The following is an 18,425-nucleotide window of genomic DNA, read 5'->3' as shown; positions in this document are numbered from 1 at the left end:
ATGATACAAACATTAGCATGACCCGGATGTGAACGCGCGCTCCGCCTTTGTATGTGTCCCATAATCCACCGCTCTTCCTTTTCCACATCCAGCGCACAGAGTGAGTATCGTTCTCTCGTTCAGCTTTCATAAATCCACAATCATCCGCGTTATCAATCACTAATAATCAAATGTGCTGCTATGTATGAGCGTAGAAACGCGGTATCGGTTAACGAGCGCCGGTTTGGCGGGGTTTAATCGCAGATGTGATGTTAAATAGAGGTGATTCTGAAACGCCTCAGTATGACGAGCAGTGAGCAGAACAGGCGGGAAAACAGCAGTGAAACACCTATAATAAACCTTAATTTCATCATAATTAACAGTGTTTACATGGGTAAATCTTATGTTCCATAGTGTAACGAGCGGAATGCAGTAGTTCACTTGAGTACTGTTTGAGTAAGCGTCATTCATTATTGACGTGGTTAAGTCAGGTTTTCATAATGTAATAGCGCATCTAGAGAGAGATTAAGGTGGTTTTAATGAAGTTAACCAGGTTGTTTTGGGTTATTAGTGACGTCAAGTGTTATTATGTGTGTTGAGATGACGTTTACATGTAAGGAGTAATATAATAAACATATCTGTGCATTATAGTCTAATAATCCAACATCAGCCGCAGCTGATCACTGCTCTGGTCTTCAGCACCGCTGCTCAACACACTGTTGAGATGTTGTGCATGCGTGACTGTATTTGTCCTCATCTCCTCCTGTTGTGTTCTGGTGTGATGTTTGAGTCTAATCTTTCAGCGGAGTGATATGGAGCTGTATGAAAACCTGCTGGATCTACTTTAGCTGTTCCTTTATTGCACAATAACCAAACACCTGAGAGTGACCATCAGCCATTCAGCATTCAGTATTTGAGCTGTATACATGTAATTAACCTGTTCTGATGTTGTTTGTGTGTTTAGATGGCACCCAAGAAGGGCGAGAAGAAGAAGGGCCGCTCGGCCATCAATGAAGTGGTGACCCGCGAATACACCATCAACATCCACAAGCGCATCCACGGCATGTGAGTGACGGCGAACACTGCTCTGAGTCTGCATGCACACTTCCATATGCAATAATCCAAACAACAGTTCAGTATCTGATCAGCATCTGTAGGTTTAGCTGGTGATTTCGGTAACCTCTGTGTCTCATTGACTGGAAACGCTGCTTTATTCATTAATGTCGTATGAGTTTCCAGCTTCTGATGTTTGTATGTAAACGCTCTCCTGATGATTCTCCTGTTGTTTTTCTGCAGCTCCTTCAAGAGGAGAGCTCCTCGCGCCCTGAAGGAGATCCGCAAGTTCGCAGTGAAGGAGATGGGCACTCCTGATGTTCGCATCGACACACGCCTCAACAAGGCCGTGTGGGCTAAAGGAGTGAGGTGAGCAGCAGAAAAACACTGCAAAACTGCTTCTTACTTGGTGTTTAGTCAGAATATCTAAAAATTCTTTAATCTAGACTAAATATATAGTGTTTTCAGGAACGATGAGTCTAAATGAAGTTAGTTTCTCCTTAAAACCAAGCAAAATAATTAAATGGAGGAAGATAATCTTGTCAATCAGAAATCAAAATGACTCCGCTTGTTTCATGGAGAAACTCTCTTCATTTTGACTCATTATTTCTGAAAACAACACTATATTATTGTCTAGATCAGGCATGTCCAAGCTTGGTCCTGGAGGGCGGGTGTCCTGCAAAGTTTAGTTCCAACCCCAATCAGACACACCTGGGCCAGCTAATCAAGCACTTACTAGGCTTTCTAGAAACATCCGTGCAGGTGTGTTGAGGCAAGTTGGAGCTAAAATCTGCAGGACACCGGCCCTCCAGGACCGAGTTTGGACACCCCTGATCTAGATGCTTCTTGATTTAAGAATTTGTAGACATTTTGGCTTGGAACGAGACTAATACTGCAAGTAAAGCCGTTTCAGCAGTGACGGTGTGTGTTCTCTTGATGATATGATGATGCTCAGTGTGTGTGTGTTTGTCAGGAATGTGCCGTACCGCATGCGTGTGCGTCTGTCCCGGAAACGCAATGAGGATGAGGATTCCCCAAACAAGCTCTACACCCTCGTCACATATGTCCCCGTCACCACCTACAAAGGTGAGATCACTTCACTAGCAGTAGAGTCAGTTTAGGGAGATTTGAGGCCCTTGAGAAGTCTGGAGCGCTGTTTTACAGGGGATACGTTTGTATTTGATTTCACTATATATATGGCTGTATTCTACGTTTGCCTGAATTTAGTATGTCAACATTAGGCTACGGTGTAGTTTATGAAATCACATCCTGCTAGAGATGTCACAATGCTTTTCACACAGCGATAAACAAACACATTAATAAAATAATAAATAATTTAGTCACACACTCACTTGATTTACGACCTCCAGTTTTTACCATGCTGATATATGGATTCAGCCAGTGTGCTGGTGAGAAGTCCCGGTCGGGTATGAGAGATCAAGATGAACATGTCGAGTTAAATGCCAATCCAAAGTGTCATTAATAACTGTGAAGGTCAGTTAGTTTGCTGAAGCTCTACATAAACTAGTCTAATTATGATTATTATTATCAAAACCTTAAATCAGAGTGGTCCTAAAACTATTCAACAGCCGTTCTGCTCTTAAACCCTTTATAGTGTATATAAAATCTCACATGTTTAGTGTCGCTCTTCTGGAAATCAGTGGCAAATGCTGCCATTATTTGTTCAACACTTTTATCTTCAGTTATTTTACTGTAATGCCTTCTGAAAACACACATCCACCCTGTGTGTGTGTGTGGAGCTGTAAAGCATGTCTAACATGTTGTGTTTGCTGTGTGTTGCAGGTCTGCAGACTGTAAATGTGGATGAAAATTAAGCTGTTCTTCATGCTTGTTGGAATAAACAGATAAAAGGATTGCTCTGTGTTGTACGTGGTCTTTAATTGCTCAGTGTTGACAGTAGACAAACATCATCATGGAGAGTGTGTGTAACGCTGCACAATCTGATTGGTTCTGTGAACATCAGCTAATGCTACATCTGCTATAATGATCAGGACGGCACCTCCATTTCAGACACAAGAGTTGAATTAATGCTTCATCTGGATAAACGGTGTGTGTAATGAGGAGGAATTAACCCTTGTGTACTGTTGGGTCATTTTCATCCACTCTGGGTTGATTTTGAGGCTTAATTTAACCGTATATGGAATGATTGTTGCTGACAAATCTTAATTTGACACATGTTTTGTGAAATCTCAGCACACTCTGGGCAGATGGACTCCCCTTGGGTTATGTTGGCGCGGTTTTACTTCCATTATAAGCACATTATTTACTGTAAAGTCATGACAGCAGATACTCATGCATTACTGACTGGTTTCCCTGTTTCTCTCTGAGACTCAGAGTAGTCCCGTCAGCTCTCAGAACACAGTAAGAGTATTTCTATAATCTGCTGTTTTACTCCATATAGAAGCCAGAAACTCTTCAGCACAGGCTGATCTAAAGGGTTAATGCTGCACTCTGATGTTCAACAGGAGAAATAACACACCAGCTGCTATCAAGAATGCATGAGTATCTGCTGTCATGTGCTGGAGGAAAACCAGCACCAACATCACCAAAGGGGAGTCAATCTGAACAGCACACAAGGGTTCAAATGGTCCCTTTGGCTTTCACACTGTGGCACAATGGAGAATCATTATTGGCCTGCTGTTTAAGGCACTTCTTCATCAAGAGATGCAGCATATTTGGTAAAATTAGGAAGAAAAACATGAAAGATTAAAGCTGCATCATCTCCAGCACTGACTCCAGCTGTGCTGTGACTAAAATGAGTAAACCGCTGCAGGTCACGTGATCAATAATCCTGATCTCCTTCATTCAGTCCGTCATATCAACAAACCCATCAGGATTCATCTAACATTAAAATCCATCCAGTAAATAATGCTCATGTGGAAAAATACAACATCTGAAGTGATCGATTAGCAAATAAAGTGTGTGTGTGTGTGTGTGAACAGAAGCTGAATACTGATAAAGTGTGTGTGTGTGTGTGTGTTTTAAAGCCAGAACATGTGACACGGGGACCATAAGTTGATGCATTGATATTAATGGATCATTTCTGAGACTGTTGGAAAGCATGAATCTGGAATAAACTGAGCTTCATCTAACAGTAGGTGGCGCTCTAGGCTCGATCACAGCAGATTTAAGCTCATTTTTATCCATCAGGCTGTTTTGTATTGTAAACACTTTAGTAATTCACTGTCTGACCTTTATTAATGATTGTTTTAGATGCGAGTGCTGCGTGTGAGGAACAGCTGTTAGTAAAGCCTAGAGCGCCTCCTGCTGGTAAACACGAAACTCAATCAATTCAAGAGAGAATTGTGGTGCATCAGTTTATCACCCCAGCCTAAACTCTGAGGTCATCACGTCTGACATGAAAGGGTCAGTTCACCCAAATAATGAGACATTTACTCTCCCTCGAGTGGTGTATATACACGATTCTTTCTGAAGATATTCTGAAGAATGTTGGAAACTGGTAACCACTGACTTCCTTATTTGTTTTTCCTACTTTGGAAGTCAATAGTTACCGGTTTTCAGCATTCTTCAAAACATCTTCTTTTGTATTTTCAACACAATAAAGGATAGTAATCACTCGAGTAAGAGCAAATACTATAGTAAGTAAATATGTTTTTGGGTGAACTGCCCCTTTAAATCTCAAACTGATGATGGATTGGGGGAGTCCAGCTCACCCCAGCGGCATCATGGGATTGTCAGTGTGTGGTCTGCTCTTCATCTGGGCTGGACCGTTCAGAAAACCTAAAGCAGAATCATCTCTCCAGTCGAGATGTGGAAATAAACTCAACTCTCAGATAATTGTTCATCATTAAAGAGGCAGTTCACCCAAAAATGAACATTTCCTCTCTCTCTACTCTCCCCTCGGGGGCTTCCAAGCCTTTCTTTCTTCTGTTAAACACAAAAGAAGAGATTTTGAAGAATGTTGGAAACCTGAAACCATTTGTTTCTCCTATGGAGGTTAATGTTTCCAGCTTTTCAGCATTCTTCAAAATATCTTCTTTTGTGTTCAACTGAATAAAGACACTTGTAAAGGTTTGAAACCCCTTCAGGTCGAGTACATATTAAGTAATATTCCTACTTTTTTGGGGGGTCAAAATAAAATTCTGCCATCTTTAACTCCATTCACTTGTTCCAAATCTGAGTTTCCTCTGTCAAACACTGAAGAAGATATTTTGAAGAATGCTGAAAATAGGTAACCATTGACTTCCATAGTATTTGTTCTACAATGAAAGTCAATGGTTACCGAATGGCTTTCTAACATTCTTCAAAACATCTTCTTTTGTGTTCAACAGAGGAAAGAAACTCGGGTCAAGTACAGAGTAAACGAGTGTTGTGCTGTTATCCTCATGTGTGCTGGATCATGAGTACTCCCGCACGCTCCTGGTACTGGCGCTCTCTGGCGGTGCAGACTTTGGCACTCAGGTCCACGGGTCGCTCCAGAAAGTTGACCAGCACCTGTTCGGTCAGGAAGGAGGCCAGGATCTGCTGGAAACTCACCGTCCACTGGTCGTCCGCTGTGTCCGAGTGCTGTCTGGCCTCCCCGATCTGCAGCAGCAGGCTGGTGAACATCCCGATGGCCTGGAAGAGCTCCGACTCGCCGGACTCGCCCTGGAACATGCTGTAGAGCGTCTTGCAGAACTGGATGAACTCGCGCTGAACACACAGAACAACAAGAGCAGCGCATTACAGTCACACACACACTGATCAGCAGAGCAGCTCATATAATCAATATTAGTGGACCCACAAGACATCCGGAGCTCCTGACTAGCTGATTTAGCCGTGATGGTTTAATTTAAAGGCTGTGTATGGGAAACGCAATGGTCAAATTCAATGTGTGTGTGTGTGTGTGTGTGTGTGAATGCCCTGATCTGTATGTGTGTGTGTGTGTGTGTGTGTGAATGCGCTGATCTGCATGTGTGTGTGTGTGCGTGTAATTGCGCTGATCTGCAGGCTGACCTGGTTCATGTGGGGCAGGGGTTTCTCCTGGTCCTTCTTTCTGCTGTTCAGGTCCTCCAGCATCTGCTGCAGCTGCTCTTCATAGCTCTTCCTCTCGCCTGCACACACACACACACACACACACACACACACACATTATTAACACTGGAACTGCTAGAGGGGAAATGAAAAGCTATTTTCTAGGCTATGTTTAGGAGCTGACGTCTCGTTCTGGCGTTAGTAATGAAGCTGCTTTACCATGACTGATCATATGACACTACACAGCGCCTGAACATCATTCAACCATCCAGACACTTCTGACAGACGATTCAGATCTTTCAGGCACTGCGTAACCATCAAAACTGCTAATATTTGAGCGAGATGCTAATGGTCTAATCTGAATCAATGATCTATGCTAAGCTACGCTAAAAGTGCTCCTGCTAGACCCAGAGATCGGCTGAACCAGGGGCAGATCTAGGGCCACTGGCCCCCGTTTCAGTAGTTTTGGCCCCTGTTGTGCCCTGAACAGATTCAAGAATGGTAAAACTCAGCAAACAGCAAAACGAACAAAACAGACACGCCCATCACCACACAGGCCACACCCATTTGCAGTCTCCACTATAGTTAATAGCCACGCCCCTTGGTTCTGATTGGCTGCAGGTGTGCTTTGATACTTGATCTGTCAGCATTGTGTTACACATTGCTCAGTGCATCTTAAATTACACACACACACACACACACACACACACACACACACACACACACACACACACACAGGTTATTGGTAAACACTGATAGAGGACGGTACCGTTGGGCAGGTTGACGTAGAGAGGTCTGGTGCTGGACAACACTGGACTCTTCAGAGGAGACGAGTCTTCTGTATCCTCACTCAGAGCTAACACACACACACACACAGTTATGCATGTCTTTTGAGTAAAAACTACCCCAAATGCATTATGGGAGTGTTTGTACTGAAAACAGAGATGATGGTGAACCTGGCGGGATGTGCAGGCGGTACAGCAGCCGGATCTTCTCATTCAGCTCCTCACAGTAGAGGACATCTGAACAACAGCACAGGAGATCATCATTAATAATACAGCTCTCTCTCTCTCTCTCTCTGTCTGTCTAACACACACACACACACACACACACACTCACCCAGCATGTGTATGAACTCAGAGAAGCTGACGCGCTGGTCTCGGTCCTGGTCCAGCAGTGTGAATGCGCGCTGCGCGAGTGTGTCGGTGTGTGTGCCGCAGGGCCACGGGGCCAGCAGCTCAAACAGACTCTTAAACTGAGCTCCGTCCAGAAAATACGGCTCCGTGCTGGAGGACACAGCGGACGAGCAGCACACACCCCTCACCCCAGTACAGACTGATGAAGTGCTCCGTCTGACACACACACACAAAGAGAGAGAGAGAGAGAGAGAGAAACAAACACACGCACGCGGGCAGAGAGAGGGAAAAAGACAAACACACACACACGTGTCACTTATTTATTTACAGTAACCTGTTGTTCTCTACCTCATTATTAAAGCAGTGCAGTGTGTTTTAATGCACACACACACACACACACACACACACACACACACACACACACACACACACACACGGCACTTATTTACAGTAACTTGTTGTTCTCTACCTCATTATTAAAGCAGTGCAGTGTGTTTTAATGCACACACACACACACACACACACACACACACACACACGTCACTTATTTACAGTAACCTGTTGTTCTCTACCTCATTATTAAAGCAGTGCAGTGTGTTTTAATGCACACACACACACACACACACACAGTTATTAATAAACACACAACACACCTTGAAGAGTTCGTAGAGCTCAGACAGCTGTTCCTGCGGCAGAGACACATCTGGAGTGACCAACCGCAGCTGCGCACACACACACACACACACACACACACGCACACACACACACACACACACACACAGGAAATTTAACCAAAGAGTTTAAAATGAGCAAGAGTCGACACTCAATAGAACATTCCATCACAGCAGCAGCGGTCAGCAACAGCCCCGAGATTCCGCCATTTTGGAGTGAAAGCAGTCGGCTGTCCATTGGATCTTATTGCTGTTGCGATGACAAGCAGCTGCTTTGTTTTTATTTAAAAAGCGCATTAAAGCTGAGATACATCCTGAAAGACGACAATACAACACTTACTATCACAATCATCAGCACTTTAATAGTTTATCTTACAGACTTAATGTTGAATATATTCACCACACTTATTTTGTTGGAACGGTCATTTTAGGTGAATTTACTTTGATTTAACAGACTACGCTTTAGCATATAAATGAATACTGACATGTTCAATTAAGTTAACGTGACTTTCAAAATGTGCTGTTGACTGACAGTACACTATTTGTTGCAGTATTATGTGTTGTAATGGTCATTTTATCCAGTGTTGTCTGTTAAAGAAAGACTAATAAAGCTTTTATGTAAAATATGTATATATATTATATTATTATAAATATGTCTCCTGATCTGAATCCACTTGAACACAAATGGGGAGTTCTGAAGAGACATTAAGGGAGCATCTCGGAGCAACTCTAAAAGAGGGTTATTTCTGAGGAATGGAAAAGATAGATGTTGAAAACGAAGCCAACATTAAAAATCATGGAGGCCACACAAACTGCTGGAGAAATGTTACTATTCAAATGGAGTGTACTCAATTATGCTGAGACCATATATATATATATATATTATAACCCTGCTGAAAAATCCAGCTTAAACCAGGCTAGGCTGGTTGGCTGTTTTTAGCTGGTCGACCAGCCTGGCTTTAGAGGGGTTTTGGCCATTTCCAGGCTGGTTTCCAGTCATTTCCAGCCTGGTCTTAGCTGGTCAGGCTGGAAAATGACCAGCTAAATCCAGCTAAAACCAGCTTGACCAGCCTGGTTTAAGCTGGACATAGCTGGTTTTGGCTGGTCAAGCTGGTTTTAGCTGGATTTAGCTAGTCATTTTCCAGCCTGACCAGCTAAGACCAGGCTGGAAATGACTGGAAACCAGCCTGGAAATGGCCAAAACCCCTCTAAAACCAGCCTGGTCGACCAGCTAAAACCAGCCAACCAGCAAACCAGCCTAGGCTGATTTAAGCTGGATTTTTCAGTAGGGAATAGTTAAACTCGTATTTAACTCAATATTTTGAGTCATTCTGTCTAACGTTTGGTATCTGTGCTGTTGTCTTACTGGAATTTTTATTCCAAAATGGCCATCTCGGGACACTAGTGGCATCTAGTGCCCATTTCCCAAATAGCAACAGAGTGTCACCTCTTGGGCTGCGTCCGAAATCACCTACTACTCGATAGGTACTGCATTTGAATGTAAACGTACTACTCAGCTGTTAGAAAAGTACGTTCTATACAGTATGAATGTAAGAAGTATGAATGGAATTCGGACGTACTACATCCGCCATTTTGCCATGGTCACGTGACCTACCTACGTCAGTTGCGACGCTTCACTCCCATTCATGAATTGTGTCGTGGGGCATCATGGGATAGCGCAGCGTGCATGGGATGCGCACTTCAGAATCTCGCCAGAAGTAGTAAGTCATCCGGGTGCTTCTCGCATACTGATTTTCGAATTCTTTGAATTCAGACGCACTACTCGGCTCGCATACTGATTTTAGCGTACGGTATAGTATGGAAGTATGCGGTTTCGGTTTAAGGTGCTTCTTTATGTCTAAACTTGTGAGGCAGCGCTCAGGAACGTTTTTAAATGAATCTCCTTCATGTTGCCATCAAATAAAATATTTGCTTGCTCCGCCTCCCAGTGCTTCTGATTGGTCCACTGTTTTGAAACTGACAGTGATGAGTGGTGACGTGACTAAAGCTATATCTCCATGTTCAAAGGAGATTTTGTGCGACAGAAATGTTCTATTTTAGAAATAGTTTCTCTCTTCTGTGACTTCACAGCAGAACAGCAGCATAAACTACTGCGATGATGACGACGTCAGGTGCAGATTATGTGCTTTATTCAGTGCTAAATGCTAATAATGTGAGGTTAAACACCAGTTTACATGACATTTACTGCTGTACAGAAAGCAGCAGCAGATCGTTCAGCTCAGATCTGGAGAATAAAATAACTAGCAGACGTCTGAAAAAAAAACAGAACTGAGACTCCTACTAGAGCTTAGATCAGACCCAAAAAATGAAACCCAAGCCTACCCGAGCTCATGCACCTTGAGTCCGAGCCCGACCCAGTCTGACTGATAAACAGTAATTATGAGCCTGATTTACACCAGACTATATTTTATGAGTGGGCCGTTATGACAGACGTTGTTTGAACTACAGAAATTAGTTTAGAATGATCTTAATGAATAATGCAACAAGGATGAAGCGGGTGACCTGCAGTGTTTGTTGATTCAGAATGGGTCGTACCAAAAGAGGACACTGAAGGCTGACTATCATCCTTTCTGATATGGCAAGCCTTCTCATGTGTCTGTTCACCGTGGAAGTCCCTGTTTGTTTTCCCATCACCTCTTTCACACCTCGCTCATGAGCAGCGCGTGGTTTTTTGGCAGTCATGTTAACAGATTAGAGCTTTTATACCGCACGCAGCAGCAGCAGCACGTCAGTGTGGAGCGTGAGCAGAGCTGAAGCAGCAGTGCAGTGATCATTTCTGTGCCGGGTCTAATCTCGCTCAATTAAAGTGACAGTGCACTGATAATGACCACAAACACATTGAATGACAGTAAAAAGTAGCCATTTTACCCAGTGAATGCATCGATGAGATCTGATTTTCATGCACCGTTTCTGCTCTACACACACGCTGCTTCAGCTCTGCTTGTGCTGTGAGTGTGTGCCAGTGGAGGAGATGCTGCTGCACATGACATGCGTTGCAAATTGTGCAGCTTTGTAGTCCCACATGTGTTGCTCAAGCTGACTTTGCTAAAATATTAATATATTTTTAATTATGGCATAGCTTTTCACCTAATTAGGCTAATTAAGTAATGACTAAAAGAAATGATTGATCACCCGGACTGAAGATAGTGTCAGGAAATATCCGAGAGAGTAATAATACTGTGGGTCGGGTCAGGTCAAGTCTGCCCTCAGGCAGAGAATCTAAACTCTAACTCCAACAACATCAGCCACTCAGGAACCTATCAGTAATGTTGAAGAGCTGTAATGTGTGTATTGATTAGATGACGCAGCGATAGAAAACATTCCAGCGTCGCTGTCACAGACGAAACTCAAAAACTCCTTCACACACGGAAAAGAGAGCTGTTATAGTGTGTCGTTAGGACATGCTATGATGAGATCGGCTGATGGTTGACTAGCAACGACAGACGCCACATGAGCACGCTGACACTGGTGACGTGAAGTGTGTGAACGACTCACAGCGTTGTCTTTACTGGTGTCCTCGTGAGCCTGGAGAACCTGCAGCCTGTGGAGACACCGCATCTGCTCCAGCTGCTTCACTGAAACACTGCTGAACTTCTGCACACACACAGCAATGTTGGAAACCAGGGTAAACTGTGGTAAATCATGGTAAACTGTGGTAAAGTGTTGTAAAACATAGTAAGTGGTTAAACCATAGTAAAATGTGGAAAATTCATGGTAAACAGCAGTAAACCATGGTATACAGTAGAAAATTCATGGTAAACAGCAGTAAACCATGGTATACAGTAGAAAATTCATGGTAAACAGCAGTAAACCATAGTAAACAGTAGAAAATTCATGGTAAACAGCAGTAAACCATGGTATACAGTAGAAAATTCATGGTAAACAGCAGTAAACCATGGCAAACTGTAGAAAATTTATGGTAAACAGCAGTAAACCATGGTATACTGTAGGAAATTCATGGTAAACAGCAGTAAACCATGGTATACTGTAGGAAATTCATGGTAAACAGCAGTAAACCATGGTATACTGTAGGAAATTCATGGTAAACAGCAGTAAACCATGGTAAACTGTAGAAAATTCATGGTAAACAGCAGTAAACCATGGTAAACTGTAGAAAATTCATGGTAAACAGCAGTAAACCATGGTATACTGTAGAAAATTCATAGTAAACAGCAGTAAACCATGGTAAACTGTAGAAAATTCATGGTAAACAGCAGTAAACCATGGTAAACTGTAGAAAATTCATGGTAAACAGCAGTAAACCATGGTATACTTTAGAAAATTCATGGTAAACAGTGGTATAGTGTGATATGCCGTGGTAAACTTGTAAATCAAGATAAACTGCAGTAAATTTTAATTGTAATTACTGTGTTGTAAGCCAAGGTAAACTGTGGTAAAGCATGGTAAAGGGTGGTAAAGAGCACCTCGTATGCGTCAGTGATGAGGTTGGTGATGTTCACATGTTGAGAAGCTCTTGCATCTTCAGGATGATCAGCGGATTCATCCTCATGTCGGACCCGCTCAAGAAAACTAACACACACACACACACATTATCATTAAAACACACTTTCACAACTACACAAGTATAAGAAACGAACAGAGGAAGCATTTCACTTATTTATGCAAATGAGGGATAATTATTGCAGTAGTCTGGGGACTGATCTTGTTGTGAGTGTGTTTCTGGATGAACACAGAGAACATGTATATGATCTGACAGGCAGAACACATGATTTATTAAGTCAGACGCAGCTTCAGGTTATGTTTTAGAGTTGGTAATGACCCACACAAACTGAATAATCATCCCACATTACGTTTGTGTACTGACGGTCCTGCTAGATGTCTGAAAACATGCATCTCTGTCAGATTATCCCTCAGCTCATTCATTAATATTAGAAGAATATAAGTCTTGGATTAATCAGTTACGTAGAGAGGATGATGAGTGCGTATCCGTCATCAGTGCAGCCGCTCAGGTCAGCTGCGTTGGCCTCCAGCACCGCCAGGCTGATCTGGAAGATGGCTCTGATGCCCTGGTAGAAGAAGCCGTCCAGAACACACAGAGCGCTGCGGAACGGCAGAACGCTCACAAACAGAGTCAGAAACCAGGTGAGAGACGCTGACGCCAGCGGGGAGACATCCCCGACAGCAGCCGCCAGATCCGGCAGACGCTCACGGATCAGCTCCTCGAACACCGACTGGTCCACTTGAGCGCCTGCGGGACGATATTATAGCTAATGGTAAACATCATTCTTCATTGCGCATCAGGGACATTATAGGACCTACAATAAATAAATAACCTTAAACCAGGGTCAAACCTTCAGCCCACAGGCCATTTACACCCCTCGCCCTCCTGACTGAATACAACGAGATCCCCCAAAATATATACACTACCTCACAAAAATCTCGTCGCCTACTCAAGTTTTAGAAACAGCTAATAATAACTGGACTTCTAGTTGATGATTGTGTATCAGAAGTGTCTTATATGAAAGGTAAAGGCCTCTAGATGAGGCTTATTTGAGCACAATATAATCTGATCATGTCTTGATGTTGACTGATTTGATTAGGACAGTAAGATCTGACTCTGCTTAGACTAAAGTCTGCTCACTGAACCTTCAGTAATGTCCAGTATAGAATATGTGCTCATGCTGCAGTGGAAACAGAATGAATATTGTGTCTGACTCCATCATGAGCTTGGAGGACTGCATCCATACATCTCTGACATGACTCAAATCACTGATTAATAAAGTCATCTGGAATGGTGAAGAAAGCCTTCTTGCAGGACTCCCAGAGTTCATCAAGAGTCTTTGTGTTCATCTTCAACGCCTCCTCCTTCATCTTACCCCAGACGTGCTCTATAATGTTTATTTCTGGTGACTGGGCTGGCCAATCCTGGAGCACCTTTGCTTTCAGGAGCTTTGATGTGGAGGCTGAAGTATGAGAAGGAGCGCTATCCTGCTGGAGAATTGTCCCTCTCCTGTGGTTTGTAATGTAATGGGCAGCACAAATGTCTTGATACCTCAGGCTGTTGATGTTGATCATCCACTCTGCAGATCTCTCACACGCCCCCATACTGAATGAACCCCAAACCATGATGTCTCCTTCACCAAACTTGACTGATTTCTGAGAGTATCTTGGCTCCATGTGGGTTCCAGTAGGTCTTCTGCAGTATTGGTGATAATTGGGATGCAGATCAACAGATGATTCAGTCGAGAAATCCACCTTCTGACACTTTCACACATCATCAACTAGAAGTCGAGTTATTATTTGTAGCTCTTACAACTGGGATCGACCACAAGACACCTGTCAGGATGTGTATTTTGAATGACTACTATTGTTGTGTAGTCGTGTTTTTGACCCACTTGTGTTTTCAGACCTACTGGACATTTACAGTACTGCACTATATTTGTGATTTTGTTTTACTTTCAGTTTGTCTCAGCGTATGTTATCGAGTGTTACTCACATGCCGTTTATTTCTGTGGCTGATTTAAACATATTTACAAATGTATTTACATGGATATTTACAAAAAAAAGACATTGACTACCATATAAGGCAAGGCAAGTTTGTCAAGGCAAGTCTGCTGGAGCAGATGCGGTGAACTTCCATATAAATAACGACAAAATATTATGGAGATCAATGTCTGCTTGATCCCAGCATTCTTCAGAATGTTTTGTGTTCAACAGAAGAGGGAAACTCATAAAAGGTTTCTGAGTAAACAATGAGCAGATGTTGATTCTTGGGTGAACTGTCCCTTTAAATGTTTCTGAAAAGTGTTCTTGTGAGGCTGATGTGGCTGATTTACAGAGGAATGGAGACCCTGAGGCTGTGCAGAGATGATCAATAATCAATAATCACACGCACCGATGACCCTGCGGTTGAAGTAGTCGGGCAGCATGCGCTCACACACGGTCACCAGCAGCCAGAAGGCCTCCTCCTCTTTGAGATACAGCAGCATCACTGACGCCAGGATATTCATGGACTGTAGGACAGAAACACACACATTATTCACTGCAACAGCACCATCTGATCACTGTGCATGCTGATCACTTATACATGCTGATAATGATGTTTATTTGACAGTTTAGTGCCATCTAGTGTGTGAATAATGCTCAGGTTAGTGTATACTCCATCAGCTGAGTAATGATCAGGTTAGTGTATACTCCATCAGCTGAGTAATGATCAGGTTAGTGTATACTCCATCAGCTGAGTAACGCTCAGGTTAGTGTATACTCCATCAGCTGAGTAATGCTCAGGTTAGTGTATACTCCATCAGCTGAGTAATGCTCAGGTTAGTGTATACTCCATCAGCTGAGTAATGATCAGGTTAGTGTATACTCCATCAGCTGAGTAATGCTCAGGTTAGTGGATACTCCATCAGCTGAGTAATGCTCAGGTTAGTGTATACTCCATCAGCTGAGTAATGTTCAGGTTAGTGTATACTCCATCAGCTGAGTAATGCTCAGGTTAGTGTATACTCCATCAGCTGAGTAATGATCAGGTTAGTGTATACTCCATCAGCTGTGTAATGATCAGGTTAGTGTATACTCCATCAGCTGAGTAATGATCAGGTTAGTGTATACTCCATCAGCTGAGTAATGATCAGGTTAGTGTATACTCCATCAGCTGAGTAATGATCAGGTTAGTGTATACTCCATCAGCTGAGTAATGCTCAGGTTAGTGTATACTCCATCAGCTGAGTAATGATCAGGTTAGTGTATACTCCATCAGCTGAGTAATGCTCAGGTTAGTGTATACTCCATCAGCTGAGTAATGCTCAGGTTAGTGTATACTCCATCAGCTGAGTAATGCTCAGGTTAGTGTATACTCCATCAGCTGAGTAATGCTCAGGTTAGTGTATACTCCATCAGCTGAGTAATGCTCAGGTTAGTGTATACTCCATCAGCTGAGTAATGCTCAGGTTAGTGTATACTCTATCAGCTGTTTCTGTCCTCTTTGTGTTTAATTAAAGAGTTAATGAACTATTGCAGCTCAGATCAGTGTTTAGTGTCTAATGTTTGTGTGTTGTGGCCAGGAGCTGTGTAATAATCAGGATATAGCACATCAGGACGGTTGTTTTCTCAGAATAAAGTCTTCAGTCTCCTACAGCAGTGCTGCGCTTCACATCAGCTGCTGATGAACCTGTCAGGCTTTATTCTCAGAGAACACCCTCTGATATACTTTATCCCAAACATACTGAATTATTGAATTATTCAGCATACAGTTTGTCCGGTCCTGAGTGATAATAGCCCTTTTCACACATACAGACCTTTCTAGAAATTTACCAGCAACTTTCCGGAAAGGGATGATGTGTGAACAGGCCCTTTTTAAAAATACTGGTAAATTCGTTCCAGCAATTTTCAGGAAAGAGAAGTTGAAACATTACCGGTGTGTCCCTGAATGCTGCACTGTGTGAACACAGAAGGAAAATTGCTGGAAAGAGCGTGTTCACGATTAGAACGTGCTGACGTGAGACGTCTACTCCAGCCAATCAGAACATTCAGATGCATTCACATCCGCGCTGTTTATGAAAATAAAAGCCTCTGAATATTTTCCCAGACACATTTATCTGCTAGATGTTAGTCTGATCATGTTTTTATGTTCCCTCTTAACACCAACTGTGTAAAAAATGATCGCTAAAATGCTTATGATAAACCGCTGTTTGTTTACCTTCAAGCTCTGCTTCAGTTGCGTGACGCGTGTGCACGTGAAGGAGCCGGTGAGCGCCAGCACGTTTTATTTCAATTTACCAGGAAAGTTGTTCGGGTAATTTTCTGGATATTTACCGCCATCGCCGTGTGAAAGGGGCTAATATCTGTTTGTGTGTCTGTGTGTGTGAGTGACCTGGCAGTAGCCGATGGAGGGGTTGCGGTAGGCGTATGCGGTGAGCACGCGGCGCAGTGCACTGATGCCGGTCTCGCTCTGGAACGCCGGATGTTCCGGTAATGACCGGTGCAGATCCCGCTCGATCTCCTCTGTGGCCACGCTGCTCTCTCCTCTACACTTCTCCAGCAGATCCGTGTAGTAGTTCGGGTGAGCGGCCAGAGATGAGCTGGCGTCTGAGGGAACATAACACAAGCACACACACACACACACACACACACACACACACACACACACACACACACACACACACACACACACGTATATATATGTATATCTGTTTTCTTTTCATAAGATAAACACACTATTCCATCCACTTTTCTTTCTGACTGAAGCAGCAGGAGTGTGTTACAGGTGTGTGTTCCTGCAGTGTTCCTCTGTCTGACCTGAGAAGTGCAGCCACAGCTCCCCGCGCAGAGACTCCGGCAGGCCCAGCGACACCAGTGTGCGGATCTTCTCTGAGCGGAACATGTGCACACCCCGACCAAACTCACTGAAGTGATCCTGCCACAGACGCTCACGCACCTGCTCTGTGTTCTGGAGGACACACACACACACACACAGACACGCACACACACACAGACATGAAGAAATGATGCTGCCACAGACACTCACGCACCAGTTCTGTGCTCTGCAGGAGACACACACATGTGAACACACACATGCACGCATGGATTCGCAAGCACATGCATACACACACATGCACAGATGCTCACATAAGCACACATGCATATGCACAATAGCCACACAGGTATAAGCACATGCACAAACGCAGACACACACATGCACACAAACAGACACACACATTCACATACACACACACACACACACGCACGCAGAACAGCTGAAGGAAAAATAATCTGCAGGAACACACACACACGCACATGCACACACAAGCAAACACTCACACGACAGCAGAAAGAGATATAATCTGTGGTAAAAATATACACAAGCACACACACACAATGGCAGACGGAGAAATGTAGGAAATACACACACAAACACACACACACACACACACATGCGTGTACACACAGGTGTGCACACATATACATAGGCACATGCACGCATACACACACACACACACAAACACACACACACTTATACACACACACACACACACACACAACAGCAGAGGGAGAAATGATCTGCAGGAAACACACACACACACACACACTTTGCATAAAGTGTATTATTAGCGGTGTGGACAGCGTGAGCGTTTCTCTGACGAGTGCAAACTCTAAAATACACTGGGGAAGAGCAAGAAACAAGAGTTTAAATGTGAAACTGAACTCCATCAGCTCATAATAATCCTGCAAACACACGGATCAGCACAGATTCCTCATCCTCCTGTTATTCTGACAGCTCATTTCTAATCATTACAGATTTCATATCTCGTCTCTCATAACTGATTTCCTTCAGTCTTTCATTTGTAGCTTTATCTGTGTAGTGATAAATCCTGTATATGAGCGAGTATGATATTAACTAATGCTGATGTGTGTGTGTGTGCGTCTCACCCGGGTGCTGCTGGCGTCTGATTGGCTGGGGTGGAATGAGGACAGGAGTGTGTTGCTGAGCACAGTGTGACGCAGAGCTTTATCAGAGATGCTGACGCTGCCGTCCTCCTCATCTGACTGAACGGTGTCGTAACAGAAGGTGTAGTATGGCGTGGAGGACACCTGACACACACACACA

At 43.4% G+C, this 18,425-nt stretch overlaps 2 protein-coding genes across 2 annotated transcripts in view; one reads left to right on the top strand and one right to left on the bottom strand.

Moving 5' to 3' along the window:
- The first annotated feature begins 39 nt into the window (after nucleotides 1-39).
- rpl31 (ribosomal protein L31) lies at nucleotides 40-2,906 on the top strand. Its single transcript, XM_056466024.1, has 5 exons — nucleotides 40-100; nucleotides 944-1,044; nucleotides 1,276-1,401; nucleotides 2,006-2,118; nucleotides 2,836-2,906. The coding sequence occupies exons 2-5, from the start codon at nucleotides 944-946 to the stop codon at nucleotides 2,865-2,867; spliced, it is 372 nt and encodes a 123-aa protein (XP_056321999.1). The 5' UTR covers nucleotides 40-100; the 3' UTR covers nucleotides 2,868-2,906.
- A 6-nt stretch (nucleotides 2,907-2,912) lies between these two features.
- LOC130235436 (TBC1 domain family member 8) overlaps nucleotides 2,913-18,425 on the bottom strand; it is a 41,048-nt gene continuing 25,535 nt past the window's right edge. Inside the window, 14 exon segments of the mRNA XM_056466021.1 lie at nucleotides 2,913-5,706; nucleotides 6,010-6,107; nucleotides 6,797-6,883; nucleotides 6,984-7,049; nucleotides 7,147-7,342; nucleotides 7,344-7,379; nucleotides 7,817-7,885; nucleotides 11,351-11,449; nucleotides 12,280-12,385; nucleotides 12,779-13,064; nucleotides 14,712-14,829; nucleotides 16,692-16,906; nucleotides 17,117-17,267; nucleotides 18,248-18,409. Coding sequence (XP_056321996.1) covers nucleotides 5,398-5,706; nucleotides 6,010-6,107; nucleotides 6,797-6,883; nucleotides 6,984-7,049; nucleotides 7,147-7,342; nucleotides 7,344-7,379; nucleotides 7,817-7,885; nucleotides 11,351-11,449; nucleotides 12,280-12,385; nucleotides 12,779-13,064; nucleotides 14,712-14,829; nucleotides 16,692-16,906; nucleotides 17,117-17,267; nucleotides 18,248-18,409 — 1,998 coding nt within the window. The 3' untranslated portion in view covers nucleotides 2,913-5,397.

Source organism: Danio aesculapii, chromosome 9, assembly GCF_903798145.1.
Source record: "Danio aesculapii chromosome 9, fDanAes4.1, whole genome shotgun sequence".
Lineage (NCBI taxonomy): Eukaryota > Metazoa > Chordata > Actinopteri > Cypriniformes > Danionidae > Danio > Danio aesculapii.
Note: the sequence above shows the minus strand (reverse complement) of the source record. Positions and strands in the feature narration are given on the sequence as shown.